We start from the raw sequence: 18,306 nt of genomic DNA on the forward strand, positions 1-18,306 counted from the left end.
GACCGTTTCTAAACAAGCCTTCTCTTGAGCTCCTCATATTGAAGAATTACAGGCCATTCTCAGTTTTGTTCTTCTTTGCCAAAATGGTTAAATATGGGCTTACCAGTTTCAAGGGTTTCTGGAAGAGACAGATAGAAATGGATCTATGTAATCTGGTTTTGTCTGGATCTTGGGCCACAAAGTGCTTTGGTTGCTTTAATTAATGTTCGGTACACAGGAAGAGGCGTGGGAGGAGAAGGCTATGACTATTTCTCTAGATCTCTCAGTAGCTTTTGATATTGACCGTAGAATTCTTTTAGACCAGTAGTGCTGATTGCTACATGATCTGTTGATTCCAGTGCTACCAAAAGGTGGTTTGGACTGGAGACCAACCTGTTTCTTGTGGGGATTATCCTCAGTTGGTTGCACCACATTTCCCATGCTTTTAAATGTTTTCTTGAAGCTGCTGGATGAGTGCAGTGAGGTGATAAAGATGATGGCCAACTTTCTTTCTGTATCAGCCATTGAATGGCTGCCTGAGGCAAGCCAGTCATTGGACTTCATTCAGGGAGACTGAGCTCACGATTCCTATTCATTGAATGAAGCTCACTTAGGGTTGCCAGGGGCATGCCTGGAACTCCTGGGAGATTTTTTTTGGGAAGGGGCATGGGGGAAAGGATGTCATTGACATGCCTTCTGGCTAAACCCCAGAAGTAATGTAACCAAACAGTGGTGTTAGGAGAAAGTGTATTATATAATTCATGACTTCCTATTTTTAATGTGTTTTTATAATGTTATTTTGAAATTTGAGGACTGCAGCAAAGCTGTACATTACAAAAGAATGAAAATACTGCTGATATGTTTTAGTCTATGCTGCTTCTTTTCTGGATCTTTTCCTGGATGAATAGTGTGAGAATCACCCATCTTTATTGACTTTTAAATCTAGTTGTCGCCCTGCAGTGTACTAATAGTACAGAGCATTGAATAGATGTCCCTGAATTTATGATGGCATCCATTATGATGAAGGAACTATTCATTATTCCAGAAAGAATGATCTTGTGAGCCTGTTACACTGGTGGCCCCTTTCTCAGGGTTAATGCTGGGACAGCATAGCAGTGATCTGTAAAAATAATGCTCAATGTAGCAGTACCAAAAGAATCTGCCACTTGTCTAAGGTGGTACCCTGATGATGTTTTAACATTAGATATTTCAGTGAAAGCACCGCTTAGTAGATAGCATTAGCCAAGTGACCCTGTGATACAATTGAAGCATTCACACACAGTGAGCAGTCAGAAAAGAGCCATGGTGCCTCCCTTTCCACAAGCCTCTGAAGTACTACAATATGCAGTTTGACCAGTGGTAACACAAAGTACCTGACTGTTTTAACAAAAGCGCTAATGTTTTAAGCATGTTTTAAGGAGTTTTAAAAAAATATTTAATTGTGTTTGTCTGCGTCCTTTATAAAGTTTATATCTCTGCTACCTAATCTTAAATAGGTATGCACGTGGCTTGGCCCAACATGGCCCAGCTCAACAAGGTCTCATTTATATCAGATCCAGCCCTCATAACAAATGAGTTTGACACCCCTGTGTATATTTCATCAGCATTTTCATGCTACAAATTTTGAGGGGGTTTTAAATGCTCCTTTTAAACATTGAAAAAGTACCTTGGAAAAAAGGATGGAGGGGAGTTTTTCACCCAGTTTTATTTCTGGGCCTCTAGAAGAAATAAAAGTGTGGAAACAAAATGTTGGACTTTAGTCAGAGATGCTCAGGTTAAGTTTCTCTTTTTTACTGATTGGCACACAGTCTATTACTATCTCTCTCTCTCTCTGCCTGAGTAGTTGTGAGGATAAATGGATGTGTATCCCACCCTCACCTCTCTGGAGAAAGTCTGTGATAATAGCAAGATTGTAGCGCACTTGCATTCCTCTGCTAGTCTTGTAAATGCCATTGGCTAAGTATTGCTGCTAACAGGACTGTAGGAGATTGACTTGAGTGGACATGTTGTTTGTTCAGCATCTAATATTGCTTGAGAATAGCAGTGTGGTTGAGCAAATGGACTTGGATCTGAGATGGAAAAGCCTGTTCTCCTTCAGTGGGGGGAAGTCATCCAGAAGTGGTTAGGCCACGCCTTTGCTTGCGCAATAGGGCTATGCAAATTTCTTTTGTTATGTGTGGCTCCTATCGGAAGGACCCGGCTGACCTTCCAGTTCTGTATAGCCCTGTGCTCGATAGGTCGCTTGAGCTCCTGCTCTAAGCTTAAAAAAAAAAGCGAGCGCGTGGTGCTGTTTACAGGCAGAGCAATGGGAAGAGAGTTTTACAGCAAAAGCATGAGCGATTAGGGAATGCCAGCTGCAGAAACTGTTTCCACGCTGTCCAAGAAGACCGGCAGGAAGAGGCCCCCTCCCCTGTCCGAGGCTTTGGGCGGAGGAGTGGAGGGGCCAACACGGGAGTCAGAGGAAGTAGTGGCGACAGACCCATTAACCCCCAAGGCTTCTGAGGTGAAGGGGGGAACGAGTAAGACTGCAGCTAGCGACGGAACAGCCATCAGGGAGGTTGAGAAGAAGCCCCTGGCAAACAACAGCAGCGGCGACAGGGAGGTTGAGCAGTCCGAGTCTGCAGCCTCCCGCTCCCATCTGCGCCCGAAGAAAGTGTCTAAGAAGTCAGCCGGCAGGGCGGCCAGCAGGAAGGAAGCAACTAGACACCACGGGAAGCAAAAAGGGCCGGCAAGCCCACATGGTGAGCCCATTCCAGCCCCTGGGGGGAGGGCCTGATGAAGAAGTGCCAGAACCGGCCCCAGGGCCAGGCTTAGGTCCTTGGGCAGGTTCGGGAGTGCCTGGGAGTTGAGGGCAGGCTAGCCAACACCTCCACAGCCACTTCAGCCCTTACAGCAGCAGGGGGCAACATGCTACAACATGGCACCCTGCCCCTTCTTGCCCCCACAGTTTCAGCCAGCCCCCCCCCCCCGGTTTTGGCCTATGATGGAGTCCCCTTGGCCCCTTCCTTCCTCATGGGCACCCAGCTTTGGAACATAAGGGGGGGTGACCAGCATAGCAGAGGATCACCCTACTTCAGTGCAGAGGGGAAGGTCAGCATCCAAGGGTCACAGGGGTCGCAAAGACCATGCTTCCCCCAATTCCTCTTCAGGATCAAGGCCCCCCCCTCTAAGAGATCCAGAGGCCCTGCCAGACATGCACAACCAGAAGCATCAGAGGCCTCATGGGAGGAAGTAGCTGGGGCAGAGCGGCTTGCACCTTTAAGTAGTAGCAATGATCGCAGAGCTTGCATCCTCTCTTCTGGATCAGACAGAGGAGATGCTGCATCCTTGAATACTTCTCTGGGAGAGGGAGGATCAGAGAGGGAGAATGGTGAATGGTCAGAGGAAGAATCTGAATCTCAGACCTCCTCATCTAGACTGTTTCATATGGAACACTTTCAGCGATTGCTGTGTAAGGTGATTTCCACATTGAACTACCAGATGCAGGAAACAGAGAAGCCTGTATCCTCAGTTTCAGCTCAAAAGGACACAAGGGGCTTCAAGAGACCATTTCTCCCTTCCCAGACTTCTACAACAATATCATGAAGGCAGAGTGGGCCATCCCTGGAGGCTGGAACTCTTTGTTATCAATGGCCAAGAAAGTCTATATGTTACCAGCAGAGACAATGGAGGACCTAAAGGTTCCCCTGGTGGATGCGCCAGTGGTAGCTCTACATTCTGGAGCTGTTCTACCGAAGGATGGGGAAAATGCTCTGAAGGATACTACAGACTGAGAGAATGAGACAGCTCTCAAAAAAGCTCATGAGGCAATGTCACTAGCCCTGCGTCCTGCAGCAGTACTCTCAAATTTCACTAGAGCCATTGTCATTTAGGCAGACAATCTTCTCCAGAACCCAGATGTCTCACCAGTGGAGCTAAGGAGGGTCCTTTTAAAAATAAAGAGAGCAGCTGAGTTTGCTTCGGATGCATTGCAGGACAACATTCAGTTCTGTGCCAGGGCACAGGCAGCAGGCATCATAATTCGTCACAACATCTGGCTAAAACATTGGAAAGTGGGCACTCTCTCCAAGAGCAGTCTATCTACAGAGAAGTTCTGAGGCAGACTGCTTTTTGGTGAATCAAACCTGGATAAGGTTCTGGTAGAGACAAAGGAAAAGAAAAAGGCCATGCCTTCATCACCTTTCCGTAAGGACAGGGACTACAAAAGCTGGCCTGCACAGTCCTTTCGGAGCTTTCGCTATTCAAGTCGAGGTCAAGACAGCAAAGACTACAGAGGCTTCAGACCATTCAGGTACGGAGCCAGAAACAACTCAAGATAACCCGCATCCTTCAGGAATGACAAGGGTGCCGCAACCAAGAAGCAGACCGCATGACTATCAGATTGGAGGCCGGCTCCAGGCATTTGCAGAGGCTTGGAGCAACACCACCACAGACCGGTGGGTATTGTCCATCATTCATCAAGGCTATAAAATAGAGTTCAGCGCTACCCCACCTTACAGCTTCACACCCTCCCCAGCACCGAAATTAAAAGGCAGACGACTACTGCTACAACACACCATCCAGCACCTATGGGATATAGGAGCAATAGAGGAAGTTCCAGAGAAACAACACTACAAAGGGGTCTGCTCCATCCTATTTGTTGTTCCAAAGAAATCAGGGGACTGAAGAGTGGTGTTGAACCTAAGAGGCTTCAACAAGTGGGTGCAAAAATGGAAGTTCAGAATGGAGTCCCTGCGACATATTCTACAAGTGCTGCAGCAAGGCGACTTCCTTACATCCATGAACCTCAAGGAGGCTTATCTACAAATTCCCATACACCAGGAATCCAGATGTTTCCTCCGCTTTTATTTCCAAGGGCAGCATTTCTGATACAAAGCTTTGCCCTTTGGCCTTTCTTCAGCACCCAGGGTCTTCATCAAGGTAATGGTGGCATTGGTGGCACGTCGTTGCCTGGAGGGCATTCATACTTACCCGTATCTAGACGATATAGGGACCACACAACAGTCATGCATCACACAGAGAGGACAGCTGCCCTCCTGCGCATGCATGGGTTCCTCATCAATGAGGACGAGCAACATGATACCATCGAGAGACCTAGTGCATCTTGGGGCCAGGGTGTGTACATCCCAAGCCACTGTGTTTCTACCAGAGGACAAACAACGAAAGATTCACAACCTGGTGACGGGCATCAGGTCTCAGAGGCAAGCTGACCTAATGCATCTGGCAGCAGTCCAGGGGCTGATGATCTCCTGCATAGACATAGTACCATGGGCACGTTTTCATGCCAGAGCCTTACAGTGGATGCTTCTTCCCTACCAGAAGGACATTGCCAGACAGAGCCACAGATGGATTGTGGTGACAGACAACCTCAAGAGGGAGCTGAAATGGTGGACAATGTAAGTGAATCTGAGCAGAGGGACCAGCTTCCTCCAGCCACAACAGATGGTGATCACAACAGATGCCAGCAAGCGAGGCTGGGGAACGCACTACGGGCATCAGGTAGCACAAGGAAAATGGTCAGAGACCGAAATGAAGCACAGCATCAACTGACTGGAGCTACGGGAGTCAGACTGGCACTGGTAGCCTTCAGCCACTTGCTGAAGGACCGCCACGTTCTTGTGCGCACCGACAACATGACAATGAAGGCCCACATAAACCGGCAAGGGGGCACCAGATCAAGTTCCCTCTTTCAGGAAGCATGAGCTGTGCTTCTATGGGCAGAAGAGAATGTCACAAGCATAAGAGCGGAGCACCTCAAGGGCCAGGCCAACTGCCAGGCGGACTGGCTGAGCGGGGAAGACCTGGACCCGGGAGAGTGGGCCTTGAACAGAGAAGTCTTCATTAGGGTTTGTAGAATCTTCACCCAGATAGTGAACAGATTCAGACTTCCTGTAATGGATCTTCTAGCAACCTTGAGAAACTGTCAAGTGGACCGATTCCTTTCCAGATTCAGAGCCAACTGCAGAAGGGATGGATGTGCTGATGCACCCATGGCTAAAAGGACTCCTGTATGCCTTCCCACCGCCAGCCCTGCTAGGCCGGATTCTGAACAGAATCAGGGAGGAACAGGCAGAAGTACCGCTTGTGGCCCCCTACTGGCCAAGGAGACCATGGTTCTCCGACCTGGTACAGATGGTGACCTCAGAACCATGGAAACTGCCACTCATACTGGATTTATTACACCAGGGTCCTGTGCTACACCCAGACCCAGAATGGTTACAACTGACGGTATGGAGGTTGAGAGGTCAGGGTTAGAGACCCAGAGGTTCCCCAGGGAGGTGGTCGAAATCATGGTTCAGGCCAGGCAACCAGCAACTAGACGGATTTACAACCACACGTGGACAACTTTTACCAAGTGGGCGTATGAAAACAACCGGGACCCATTGCAAGCATCTTACAAGGAAGTGGTGCTCTTTCTCTTTGATGGCTGGAAGTGTGGCCTTCGGCCTAACATTCAAGCCCCAGGTGGCGGCACTGCAGGCCTGTTTGGGCCCAGGGGAAGCTCAAGGGCCTGTCCAAAAACAAGCATGTGAAGAGGTTCCTCTTGAGAACTAGACAGATGGCGCCACCAGTCCGTCACAGGTTTCCCACATGGAGTCTCCCAAAAGTCCTCAGGGCTCTAACAGCACCCCCATTTAAGCCTCTAAGGAAAGTAGAGCTGCGCAGAGGACAAACAAATCATGGAAAGTGCCTTCCTAGTGGCCATAATGTCAGCACAAAGTGTCTCTGAAATTGCGGCCCTGTCTACTAGGAAGGAGCTGTGCATATTCCAAAAAGTCTCAGTGACTCCTCTTATGTTCTTATCCAAAGGGTGATTAACATGTGGAATTCACTGCCACAGGAGGTGGCGGCGGCCACAAGTATAGCCACCTTCAAGAGGGGTTTAGATAAAAATATGAAGCACAGGTCCATCATTGGCTATTAGCCACAGGGTGTGTGTATATATAAAAATTTTTGCCACTGTGTGACACAGAGTGTTGGACTGGATGGGCCGTTGGCCTGATCCAACATGGCTTCTCTTATGTTCTTATGACACTGAGGACAGACCCCTCGTTTCTCCCGAAGATAAACTCATATTTTCACCTTAATCAACCAGTCATCCTTCCGTCTTTCTGTCCTAATCCAACGCATCCAAAAGAGAAGTCATGGCACAAACTTGATGTGCGCAGGGCCTTGAGTATATACTTGAACAGGACTCAGTCATTCCGGCAGACAGACTCTCTACTTGTCTCACATTGTACACAGAATTAAGGGGGAAAGGCCTCTAGGGCTACCGTGGCCTACTGGATCAAACAATGCATTGCCAAGGCATATGAGGTTCAGGGATTACCCCCACTGGGATTAATCATGGCACATTCCACCAGGTCTGCAGCGACTACTGCAGCATTTGCCACAAGGGCCACAACAGAGGAGATCTATAGAGCTGCTACCTGGACCTACTTCTCAACCTTTGTGAGACACTACAGAATAGACCAAGTGGCTTATGCAGAAGCTGCTTTCGGCAGAAAGGTCTTACAGCAAGTTTTGGAACCATGAGTACCAAAAAAATAAATAAAGGAAAGGCAGAAAAAGAAAAACCCACCCCCAAAACGAGCTTGGGTATTGCTAATCACTTCTGGATGACTTCCCCCCACTGACGGATCATTGGCTCTTACCTGAAGGATCCTTCTCTTCAGTGCGGGCGAAGTCATCCACATCCCTCCCTCAAATAAAACTACAGACAAGTTACAAGTCAACAAGACAAAACAAAGAGGGGAGAGAGAAAGAGAAAGAAAAAGTGGCATTAGCAAGTTGGACAAGAGAAGAACACAGAGAACCGAGACACTTGATATGAACACTGCACAGAGCAAAGCTTGGACATAACTGGAGAGGTGAGCCGGGTCTCTCCGATAGAAGCCACACATAACAAAAGAAATTTGCATAGCCCTATCGAGCGAGGAGAGGCATGACCTAACCACTTCTGGATGACTTCGCCCCCACTGAAGAGAAGGATCCTTCAGGTAAGAGCCAATGCTCCGTTCAGCCACGTTTTCCTGTGGTGGAAAGAGCAAGTCACCCAGCTTCAGTCATGCCATCCATCTGTGGAAAGGGCATAAAACAATGTGTATCAATTATTGTATCACCAGGGTCACTGTGAAATAGAATGACTGAGAAAGTTTCATTGTTTAAATGCATTTTTAAAGTCTTTAGACAATGAAAAACAGTAAACAAAAAGAAAGCTCAAGGCTCTTTATCAAGAAAACACTAACTGTGCTAGGGTTCACAAGCAGCCTGATCTTCAGATTGAAACTGGGAAAATCTGTTGGTGCTTTCTTTCTACACACCTCAAAAAGAGAAAGTACAGTACAGCAGAATGTGTTTGGCAACAGATGGAATTACAGTGTAAGCTTTGCTACTGCCAATTTTATATTTGGATGTAAGCCAATTAAGAAAAAACAGCTATGTAATCTCTCTCAGGATTTTGCTATGTGTGCTTCCTAAATTTAAACTCCATGGCTGGACAGATAGCAACATTTATTTTTAAAATCAGTTGGAAACTAAGTGATACAAAATAGCAGGAGGAGTGGGGAGGGGTAGAACAATATTATGAGGGTGGGGAAGGGTAAAACAAATAGACTCAGTCCTAAAACACGTTTTAGTGTTCACACAAACTTGTTTCGAACTGTTCTTAAACAGTACTTTTTTAAATGGCTGTGTGTGTCACATAAGTAATCTTGATAAAATGCCAGTTCCTTGTAAAAGCTGGGTAGACTATGTTTTCTATAGCAGTATCAGAAACAGAGCATTTAAAATATTACTGTGTATCTTACATTAATGTGAGACTTCTGGAATCCAAGTTGTAAGACTCTCCAGGTTTAATGTATGCAGTAATGGTTGAAAGTTTGCTGGGTTTTTTCTCAGTTGTTCCTAGCTTTGCTGTGGTGTGTGAATGCTTGGGAAGCTTAGGGACTAGCAGTGCATTCCATATTAGGGTAACAATTTAAGCATTTCTTTTTACATATCCTTCTGCATCTGTTTCCAGTTCCCACATGGTTTTCACCAGGGGCTCTGAATATTCACAACATTGCTTAATTAGATCATTCTCAATACCTTCATTCACAAAACAGAAGTAGATTTTTTTTTTTAAAAAAAAAGGGGGGTAGAAGAAGGAGGTAACAAAATACTTTCAGGAAAACCTGAAATGAAAGGCATCAGTTGATGCTGTCATGAGCCCTGACAAGGAGGAGCTGGAAGGGTTAACAGACCTGGAAGAGTTGCCAGCCAGTTCCTCAGCTGAATGAACAGCAGCTGGCCCATCAATAACTCTCCAGGCACCAGTGTCAGCTATTGATGAGCAGTCTCCTTAAAGCTCTCCTCCTCCCATCTCAAGAGTTCGAAGCAGGCTCCGGAAAGAACTTTCAGAGTGAAGACATGAGGCACACCGATGCTTCAGATCGCTGAGCCCTGAGTTCTAGCAGAGTCACTGCCACCCAGGGAGCAGGCTGATTGAGACTCCCATATAGCTCTCACCCAGGACCTGGTAACCTTGTGGAAGCAACAAGTCTATTCTCTGGCTTGCATCCACGCTCCTTCCTGATTCCTGATCCTGACCTGCTTGATTTCCTTGGCACCCTGACCTTTTGGCTTTTGGACATTGACTTCTGATTCCAGTTTGTGATTCTGCATTGGTGACTTGGCTCCTGCGACATCCTGTACTTTGACCTTGGACTGGCTTTGGACTCCTGCCTGCCTGCACCCTAGAACATGACAGATGCAGAGTGATGCAGCTACTCCCATAATTATGCATAGGTAACTTAATAAGATCTGTTCTTCAGCCTTCCTAAAGTGAAAGGGAAAGTTGAAAGAAAAAATTATACCATGATGGAGAGTGAAAATGATGACAGTTGTCTCAAAATGTCAAAGCTTAAGACTGGTAGGGATGTGAAGATGGAGCCAGTCCCAGGTATGTAAAGACTCATGAATGTCTGTCTCTTTAATTTACTTAATTGATAGTTCTACTTTCTCACTGAGAACTGAGATGGGATCACACAATTTAAATTAATGCAACAGGAGCAGTATAGTACATAGATGGTGTGATAAAACTGGATTACAAAATTAAAGAACAGCATAATAAAGCAGTTTAATGCATACAATAAAAACAATAGAATACATATGAACAATGAAACCAGGCAGGATTACAAAACTGAAGAAAGGAAAACCACCTATCATTAACTGTAACCCTGATCCTTTTATAAAAATGCTGTTTTTCAAAAGTTCTGCCTTTGCATATTCTGCAGACTGCTAAAAACATGGGAGATTCCATACTTAACTCTGTGGAAGAATACAGAGTCATGACAAAGACTTCCTGTAATGCTCAAGCAGTGCTCCAAATGATACTTTGAAGTGTGAGGAATATGGAAATTTCATTTAATCCTCACTTATTGACAGTCCTAATAGAGATTTTTTTTAAAAAAAAAAATACCCTGACAAGTATAGGCCAGGATAGCCCAGTCTCGTCAGTTCTCAGAAGCTAAGCAGGGCTGGTCCTGGTCAGTATTTGGATGGGAGACTACCAAGGAATAACCAGTGTTACTAGGCAGAGACAGGCAATGGCAAACCACCTCTGAACCTCTCTTGTCTTGAAAATCCTAGGTGGTCATCGTAAGTCAGCTGCGACGTATTAGTACTTTTCGGTGTCACTAATTGAGATTTTAAATTGTTGGGTTTTATGTGCATTTTATAATGTTTTGTTTATATTGTAAGTTGCGAGGTAGGAAGGCATATCTTATAAATGTTTTAAATAAATAAATGATCGCAAGCATAGTGGGATTCAGTGCCACAAGCAGCTTTGTGAGTGGGTGAGAGATGGTGATCCTGGCCCTCCAAGTGAACTGCTATCAAGTCTCTTTGCTATATCTACTACTCCTAGGGGTGACAACTTCTGGGGAGAGAAATGTCCTGCTGCTTTAATCGAGGTTTAACAGGGTGCTATTTAAGGTCAGACCAGTCTTTGCCAGCATGCCATTAAAAGCTTCAACTGCCCATTTCCACACCTTGAAACCTCAATTAGAGAAAGGGACAGGATATTTTTCTCCAAACCTGTTGACAACCCAAGTTATGTATGCATTTATTTAGAACATATTCATGCTGCCTTTCCACCCAGCTCAGGTTTTCCAAGGTGGCAAACATTCAAAGCCATTAATGCAGCTTTTAAAAACACATGGTATAAAACCAATTAAAATCAATTAAGCAAACCACATAAACAAAACACAAACTCACAAACAGGAAGGGGAAGTCTTTATCTGCTATTTGAAGGCAATGATCAAAGGAGACAAACTATTTCACTTCTTGTTGACAGTTTGGCGCACAGTGCCACTCTTAAACTTGGCCCTGGACTCATAGTTGTTTGGATCTTCATTAGGGAACTAACATTTTAAAAATCCATATCTTTCGTAGCCCCATGAAAGTGTTGTAAAATGGGGATCCATTGGCTCCCACCCTCTTTAGGAGAGGATTAGGAAAGAAGTATGAGTTGCCTACACCATAAAAGTTTGCTGAAAGTAGTTGCGTTTGCTTATGAAAGATGTCACTTCTCCATGTTCAGACTAGCTTACTTACATTGCATGGCCAATCATGTGTCCACTCCCGGTACTCTGTTTCTGAAAGTTGTCCTGAATCCCCAATAATTCAGAAAGCTTATAGTAACTTGGAGTGCTAACAGAAGGTTTTATTTGTTCCCTTCTGTTCCATTCCAGCTTCTGACATCCTGTTATGTCCCAAAGATATTATTAAGGACACCCTGTACATTCCCTAGGCAGAGTGTCTGTGTCATTAGGAATGATGTCCTTTGACATTCTCGCCTGGAATATTGTATGTCAGTGTGTTCAAGTTAAAAGGCTTCTGTTTGCAAGAGATGCTGATAATTCTTTAACTAGAGTCCTCCTTGAATTAAGAAAAGCAATAGCTGACCATTTACAGAGATATCCTAACGTGGTATACTTTAAGACAATTTGAAGAAACTCTTTCCTTTCCCTCCTTCCTCCCTAATGAGTAGAAAATCTGGTCCAGAAAGGAACTCAAGGCCTAACAAGAAGCTGTACTGTGATGTTCTTTCAGTATTGCCTTATCTACCCTGTTGCCTTGGTCTGGAAACCAAATCCTACAGGGAAAGGCTGAAGGAGCTGAGTATGTTTAGTCTGGAGAAGAAACGACTGAGAGGTGATATGATCACTATCTTCAAGTACTTGAAGGGCTGTCCTATAGAGGATGGTGTGCAGTTGTTTCCTGTTGCCCCAGAAGGTCGGACCAGAACTAAACGGTTAAAATTAAATCAGAAGAGTTTTTGATTAAACGTTAGGAAAAACTCCCTCACAGAGCAGTTCCTCAGTGGAACAGGCTTCCTCAGGGGGTGGTGGGGTCTCCTTCTTTGGAAGTTTTACACAGAGGCTGTGGCCATCTGACAGCAATGCTGATACTGTGAACTTAGGCAGATCATGAGAAGAGGAGGGCAGGAAGGGTTGCATCAGTGTTTTCATGGACCTTTCTTACATGCCCAATGAAATGCTGTTTGCTACTTTGGGGTCAGGCAGCAATTTTTCTCCAGACCAGTTTTGCCAGGGATCCTGGACTCCCCCTCCCCCTTCTGGGCTTGGAGCAGGGTTCACTGGAGGTATGCATAATGGGGAAGTACTTGTGATTTTTCTGCATTGTGCAGAGGGGGTTGGACTAGATGGCCCTGGTGGAGGTACCTTCCAAATCTTATCATTCTATGATTCTACTTCTTTCTCTGCCTCCTGTTGTGGCAGGAGACCTCCTGCTGGCAGTCCGCGCTTCCCCCTGGCATTCTGTTGCCTGGTAAAAGAAAAACTATTTTTTAAATTGCCAAAGATGTGTTGCCAGGGAAACACAGAAGTGCCATAATGTTGCTCTAGTTTGCCCAAAACTCTATGGTTTAAAGCACCCCGCCCTTTGTCTCCACCCTCTTCCCTAGCACGGTGTGATTGATTGCATTATGCAGTTATTGGTGTGCTTTGAGCTGAAAGTGGTTGTTCAGGGCATTATTTGCAAAAGGGTTGTGGAAGTAAGACAAAACTGATGTTGCCTGCCAACTTTTTACTTACTCTGGCATTTTTCAGTGTCTGTTGAGTAACAACAGAAAAGAAAATAACCATGAAAACATTTGTTTGTTTACATTAATTTGTATTCCACCCTTTCCCGCCAGCGGGCTCAAGGTGGATCACAACAAGAGTTAAAACAATTAAAAATGACAAGCCAAAACCATTAAATACAATAAAACAAATAGTTCATATATCACAGGTGGTGGTTTCCATTGGGCGCATTCAATATCATGCTAGGCATTTAGATTTTTCGGAAATTGCAGTCTTTTTTATTTTAAAATGATGTTGTCAATGTTGGAAATGTATAATCCAAAGTAGTAATAGAAAGTATAAAAATAGTGTTAGAATGATAACTTGGAATTTGCATTACAGGGTCAAGGATATCCAAATGAATATCTTGTGTGATATTTTTTATTGATACTGTTATCTGTGACCTAGTTATTACTCAACTTTGATAGTATGTTGAAGAATCCTGTGTTTTTTGCTTTGCTAATTGCAAATCATGTACTAATGTGGCCAGTTGGAATGCTTATAAGCTGCCTGGATCTTCTAAATAGTTCAGCGAGCCAAGGTCATGGAAAACTGGCATGCCAGTGTGTTCTCATGTTTATATTTCTTACACTACTCAATGTCACTTTGACCGAGACGTGAATTAGGACTCTTTTTTAAAAGTTGTCTGGGAAGCTGTCCTGGGAAGATGGAATGTTTAGCTGTGCAGTCATAAAAACTTAACTATTTTAAAAGTTAATCATATGAAATATAACTTTGATATTTGATAATTCTCAAAAAAAAATTCCACTCCTGTGTTTTTCCATGGATAATTTTCTGTCCTACATATGTGGATATATTTTAATTTAAAACATTTATTAGTTGCCTTTCTCCCTTGCAAAACTCAAGGTGGTTTACAATATAAATAAAATATTATTTATATTAAAATATTATAAAACAATAAAAGCCATAGAAGTCACAGTTTAAAAACTCCAATTAGGGCACCAATGATAAAAGCTAAATCAATCAAAAAGTAGTCCTAAGTAAAACTTTATTCAGCTGCCTCCTGAAGATTGACGGTGAAGGTCCAGGCGCATCTCCCCGGAGAAGTTGTTCCAAAATAAGGGGGTGCCACAGAAAAGGCCCTCTCTCATGTACCCACCAAGTGAGCACCGTAATTGGTTAGGAAGGCATCTCCCCACAATCTTAATTTTGGGGCAGGAATGTCTGGGAGAAGATGATCCTTTAGATACCCAGGTCTCAAGCAGTATAGGGCTCTGAAGAACAAAACCAACATCTTTAGTTGGGCTTAGAAGCAGATGGTTAGCCAGTGTAATTGCTGCAGCATTGGGATATATGCTTCTGATAACTGGCCCTGATCAGCAGTTTAGCCACAGCATTCTGCACTAGCTGCAGCCTCTGAACACTCATCAAGGGTAGCCCCAAGTGGAACACATTGCAGTAGTTGAGTATATGTTACTAGACATGGATCACTGTGGCAAGATATGACTGACTCAGGAATTTTAGCAGTTGATGCATCAGCTAGAGCTGGATAAATGCACTTCAAGCCAAGGCAGCCACCTAGTTTTCTAAAGTGAGTGCTGTGTTAGGCAACATTCCCAAGCTGCAATCCCGTATTATCAAGGGGAGTATAACCCCATCCAGGACATGAGAGATCTGAAGTCCCAGGTCTTAATTTCTATTAACCCAGAGAACCTCTGTCTTGTCAGAATTGTCTTGTTCACCCTCATCCAGCCCATTACTGGTTCCAAGCACTGGTTCAGAACATCAGCACTATTAATGATACTACTTGAATACAATGCTAAAAGAGAAATGTAACTTTAGGAAATGGCTGTGTTTTGAATGTATCTGTGTGTAAATTTATTCTGTTCATTCAGAGGTTTCTAATCAGGTGCACTTCTTTTATTACAGCTTCCTGTAAATGCTCATTAATAGCACAACGGGCAGAACTCTGTACAGCGATGAAGAATTATCAACAAGCCCTTTATGATGCGGAGGCTCTCTGCCGAAATAAGCCCCACTGGCCCAAGGTATGACATTTCTGAGTTGCTGAAAAAGGAAATTTGAGGCATATAAGAGAGAAGCTTTGTGTGCCTGTGACAACACAGGGATTTGTTTCTTATACAAGAAAGGTTATACGTCTACATGAAAAATGAAGTTTGTGGTAGAACCATTCAGTTCATCAGTTGAGCATTTCCTGTGCTATTTTATTTTGCTTGAGCATTGGTCTCTCTTTCTGCCAAAGCGTACAAAGAAAGGCATGAGTTTAGGTGTGATGGCAGGAAGTATTTAGCAGGTTATCAAAGTTTTAAAATAATTCTGTGAGTTACATTAACATTTGAGTTAATTTCTCTTGCCTTCACTAATGTTTGGCGTCCTTGCACAGAGTATTTCATATCCTCTTTTTTTAATGAAATGAAAAGCTTTTTAGAATTCATAGATTATTTGGTAAATACATTATGGTTCATGGTCTTTGTGCTGAAATAAGTCTCTTACATGTATGCAGGGTCATTATGTGAAAGCACAAGCTCTTTCTGGATTAGGAAGGATTGAAGAAGCATTGAAGGAGTTTCTTTATTGTGTTGCCTTAAATCCTGAATGGAGCTCAATGAAGATGGAAGCCCAAAAGGTACTCATTCTACAAAAGTTTACACTTAACATACATTTTGTGTGTTATATTTGAAAATACTAATTTGACTAATGGTTTCCATGGTAAAGTCTGTGTACAGTTTTGATGTTAAAAGCTGACCACTAGCTAATGTTTTTATCTTGGGGACAGTTCATGATACTACCCACGGGGAATTATTATTGCTCTGGTAACTTAATTCATCCTAATGAAACCCCTTGGTGATTTATATAATCAAACAGTACATTATTCTCATCTCTTGATCTACAGCTGGCAGCCCTCAAGCTACATCCAACTTGCCACAGGCTTGCAAAACAGGGAAGCACTCACATGTTCTCCAGTCTTTCCCTTGCAAATGCTGCTGCTATAGCTTTTCAACCAGCCTTCAGCAGCACCCCCAGTTTATTGTGAGGAAGCAATTGACTCAAGAAGTACATGTTTCCTGGTTACAACAGAGGCTTTAGGAGTGGGCTTTCAGATGAGATTGTCATGCATTTTGGCCGTCTTCTCGGTTTATCCTGGCTTTGCTTTATTTCTCCTCAAGCCTGTTTTTCTGCATCTGGGGAAAAAGTCCTTCCCATGTGTTACTTTTCTTTACCTTCCATTGCTTTAGATGGGAGCACAAGTGCTTATGCAGAAGCAACCAGAAAGGGAAGATGAGGATGGATGGTTTCTCTGTCTTCTCCTGTCTGTGGTCTCTTTTGACAACCATAGCATGTGATTGTGACATATCGGGGGGGGGGGGGTTCTAAAGTCTCTGATATATCCAGGAATTATGATGAACTGTGTTTCATTGCCCTGGTTCTTATTCCTTTGCATGATCAAGCAACTGAGCTATGTGGTACATATACCCCTTTTTCTGTAGTGGCTTTCGTTTGCAGATTATTCTGCACATAGCTTGCTTTATGTAACAATACTCTTATATTTGTGCATTTTTTCTTTGTCTAGATAATGTGTGAGATGTTCTTTCCAGCCTTTGAAAATGTGCACGATACTCTAACAACTCCTTTTTGCAATCGTACCTCTTATACAAGGCTGAAGCCTGCATTTCTAAGTAGCATAAATACTCAGTCTTCTGCAGAGGATGGGCTAACTGAAGAGAGCTCAAAGGTGAGGTTTTGAACAAACATGCTTTTAAAAAGCAGGAGGAGGAAGGGGATCCTAAACTTCTTGCTTAACTTGCATTACTGGAGCTTTTGCTGTCTTTATTGGTTCAGAGTGCAGTGTTCAGAAGTACCTTGTTTTCCCAAACTGGCTAACATGGGAGCTGAATACACAAAATAATATATGTTTCTCAAACAAAGTTTATGAATGACAAAGAATAGAATAATGCCTGTTGTGATTAAATAATGTTAAAGTTACATATTTGGGTGATCCATCTAAAACATACCAGGGAAGCTTGCAGTTCATACAGACTCCAGTAAAGTTAGAGTAGGAGGAACAGGTACAAGCTGAACATTTGGGGCTTCCAGTAATTCCACATATGAAGCTCTGAAGGAACAGCTGTTGTATTGATTTTTGTGTTGAAAAATGATCTGTATATTAATTCCAGTTGAGGAATCAAGGAATAAGCAGTCAATATTTGTCCTGGCATAAATCCAGGAGTCTGGCATAGGTCCTAGTGCTGTCATTCTTAAGTCTGATGTTAGATGTTGAAAGTATTTATTGCAAAAACAAAAAAAGCAATAAAACAAATCTGAGTCATATTTTCTTATTTCAGGAGACTGTCTTGAGGTTAACAAAAACCCCATCCCAAGATACTGATGTCTTTCGAAATACTGATTCTTCTGTTTCCCAACATATACTGGATTTGTATTTTGAAGATAAAAAAACTCTGGGAACAGTCCTCTATAATCTACCTGGTGCAAGCTTAAAAAGGAAGTTCTCTAGTGATGTGGGAGATTTACAGAACATAGATGTCCCTAGCAAAATTCCTAGAAAAGGTTGGTTTCTGAATGGCTTTTTTTCTGTTTGGTTTCTTTTTTTTAATGCAAGGTTACATACCATTTTGATTCTTCTAAAAAGCTTCACAGATAGTGTCAGCAATTTCTGTTCTAATTTGAGTAAGCTATAGTGCTTGAATATGTATAATTTATACAAGGTTCGGTTGAGGCAGCCTATGAATTTTCTAATGTTTCACAATAGAATTCGGGGGGTTGTATAGTTTAAAATGTGAGCAGGGCATATGAGGCCACACCCCAACACAAGCCAGCCAGAACTGTATTCCTGTGCTTTCCTGCTAAAAAAAAGCCATGAATGTAACTGTGTATGTGTTTATGTTTATGTATATATAATTTTAAATACTTTTGGATATAAGATATAAGAACCAGCTGTTGAACTGGACATATATATTTAGTATCCAAACCCTTATTTCTTGTGAGGAGCAATTTGAAACCATTATTCAGTTGTAGGTATTCATTCTAGAGCAGTGTTAATTTGTATGCTGTGTTTTTCATCCAGTTGTGTAGCACATCTTTTGTGCTGCAGCTGTACCCTAAATCAGGGGTGGCCAACTGTAGCTCTCCAGATGTTTTTTGCCTACAGCTCCCATCAGCCCCAGCCATTGGCCATGCTGGCTGGGGCTGATGGGAGTTG

At 43.4% G+C, this 18,306-nt stretch overlaps 1 protein-coding gene across 1 annotated transcript in view; it reads left to right on the top strand.

Moving 5' to 3' along the window:
* Positions 1-18,306, top strand: part of LONRF2 (LON peptidase N-terminal domain and ring finger 2) — a 57,969-nt gene that overhangs the window by 20,019 nt on the left and 19,644 nt on the right. Inside the window, exons 2-5 of the mRNA XM_060233826.1 lie at positions 14,997-15,115; positions 15,592-15,714; positions 16,660-16,821; positions 17,432-17,654. Coding sequence (XP_060089809.1) covers positions 14,997-15,115; positions 15,592-15,714; positions 16,660-16,821; positions 17,432-17,654 — 627 coding nt within the window. The remainder of the gene's footprint in view (positions 1-14,996; positions 15,116-15,591; positions 15,715-16,659; positions 16,822-17,431; positions 17,655-18,306) is intronic.

This window comes from Heteronotia binoei, chromosome 3, assembly GCF_032191835.1.
Source record: "Heteronotia binoei isolate CCM8104 ecotype False Entrance Well chromosome 3, APGP_CSIRO_Hbin_v1, whole genome shotgun sequence".
Classification (NCBI taxonomy): domain Eukaryota; kingdom Metazoa; phylum Chordata; class Lepidosauria; order Squamata; family Gekkonidae; genus Heteronotia; species Heteronotia binoei.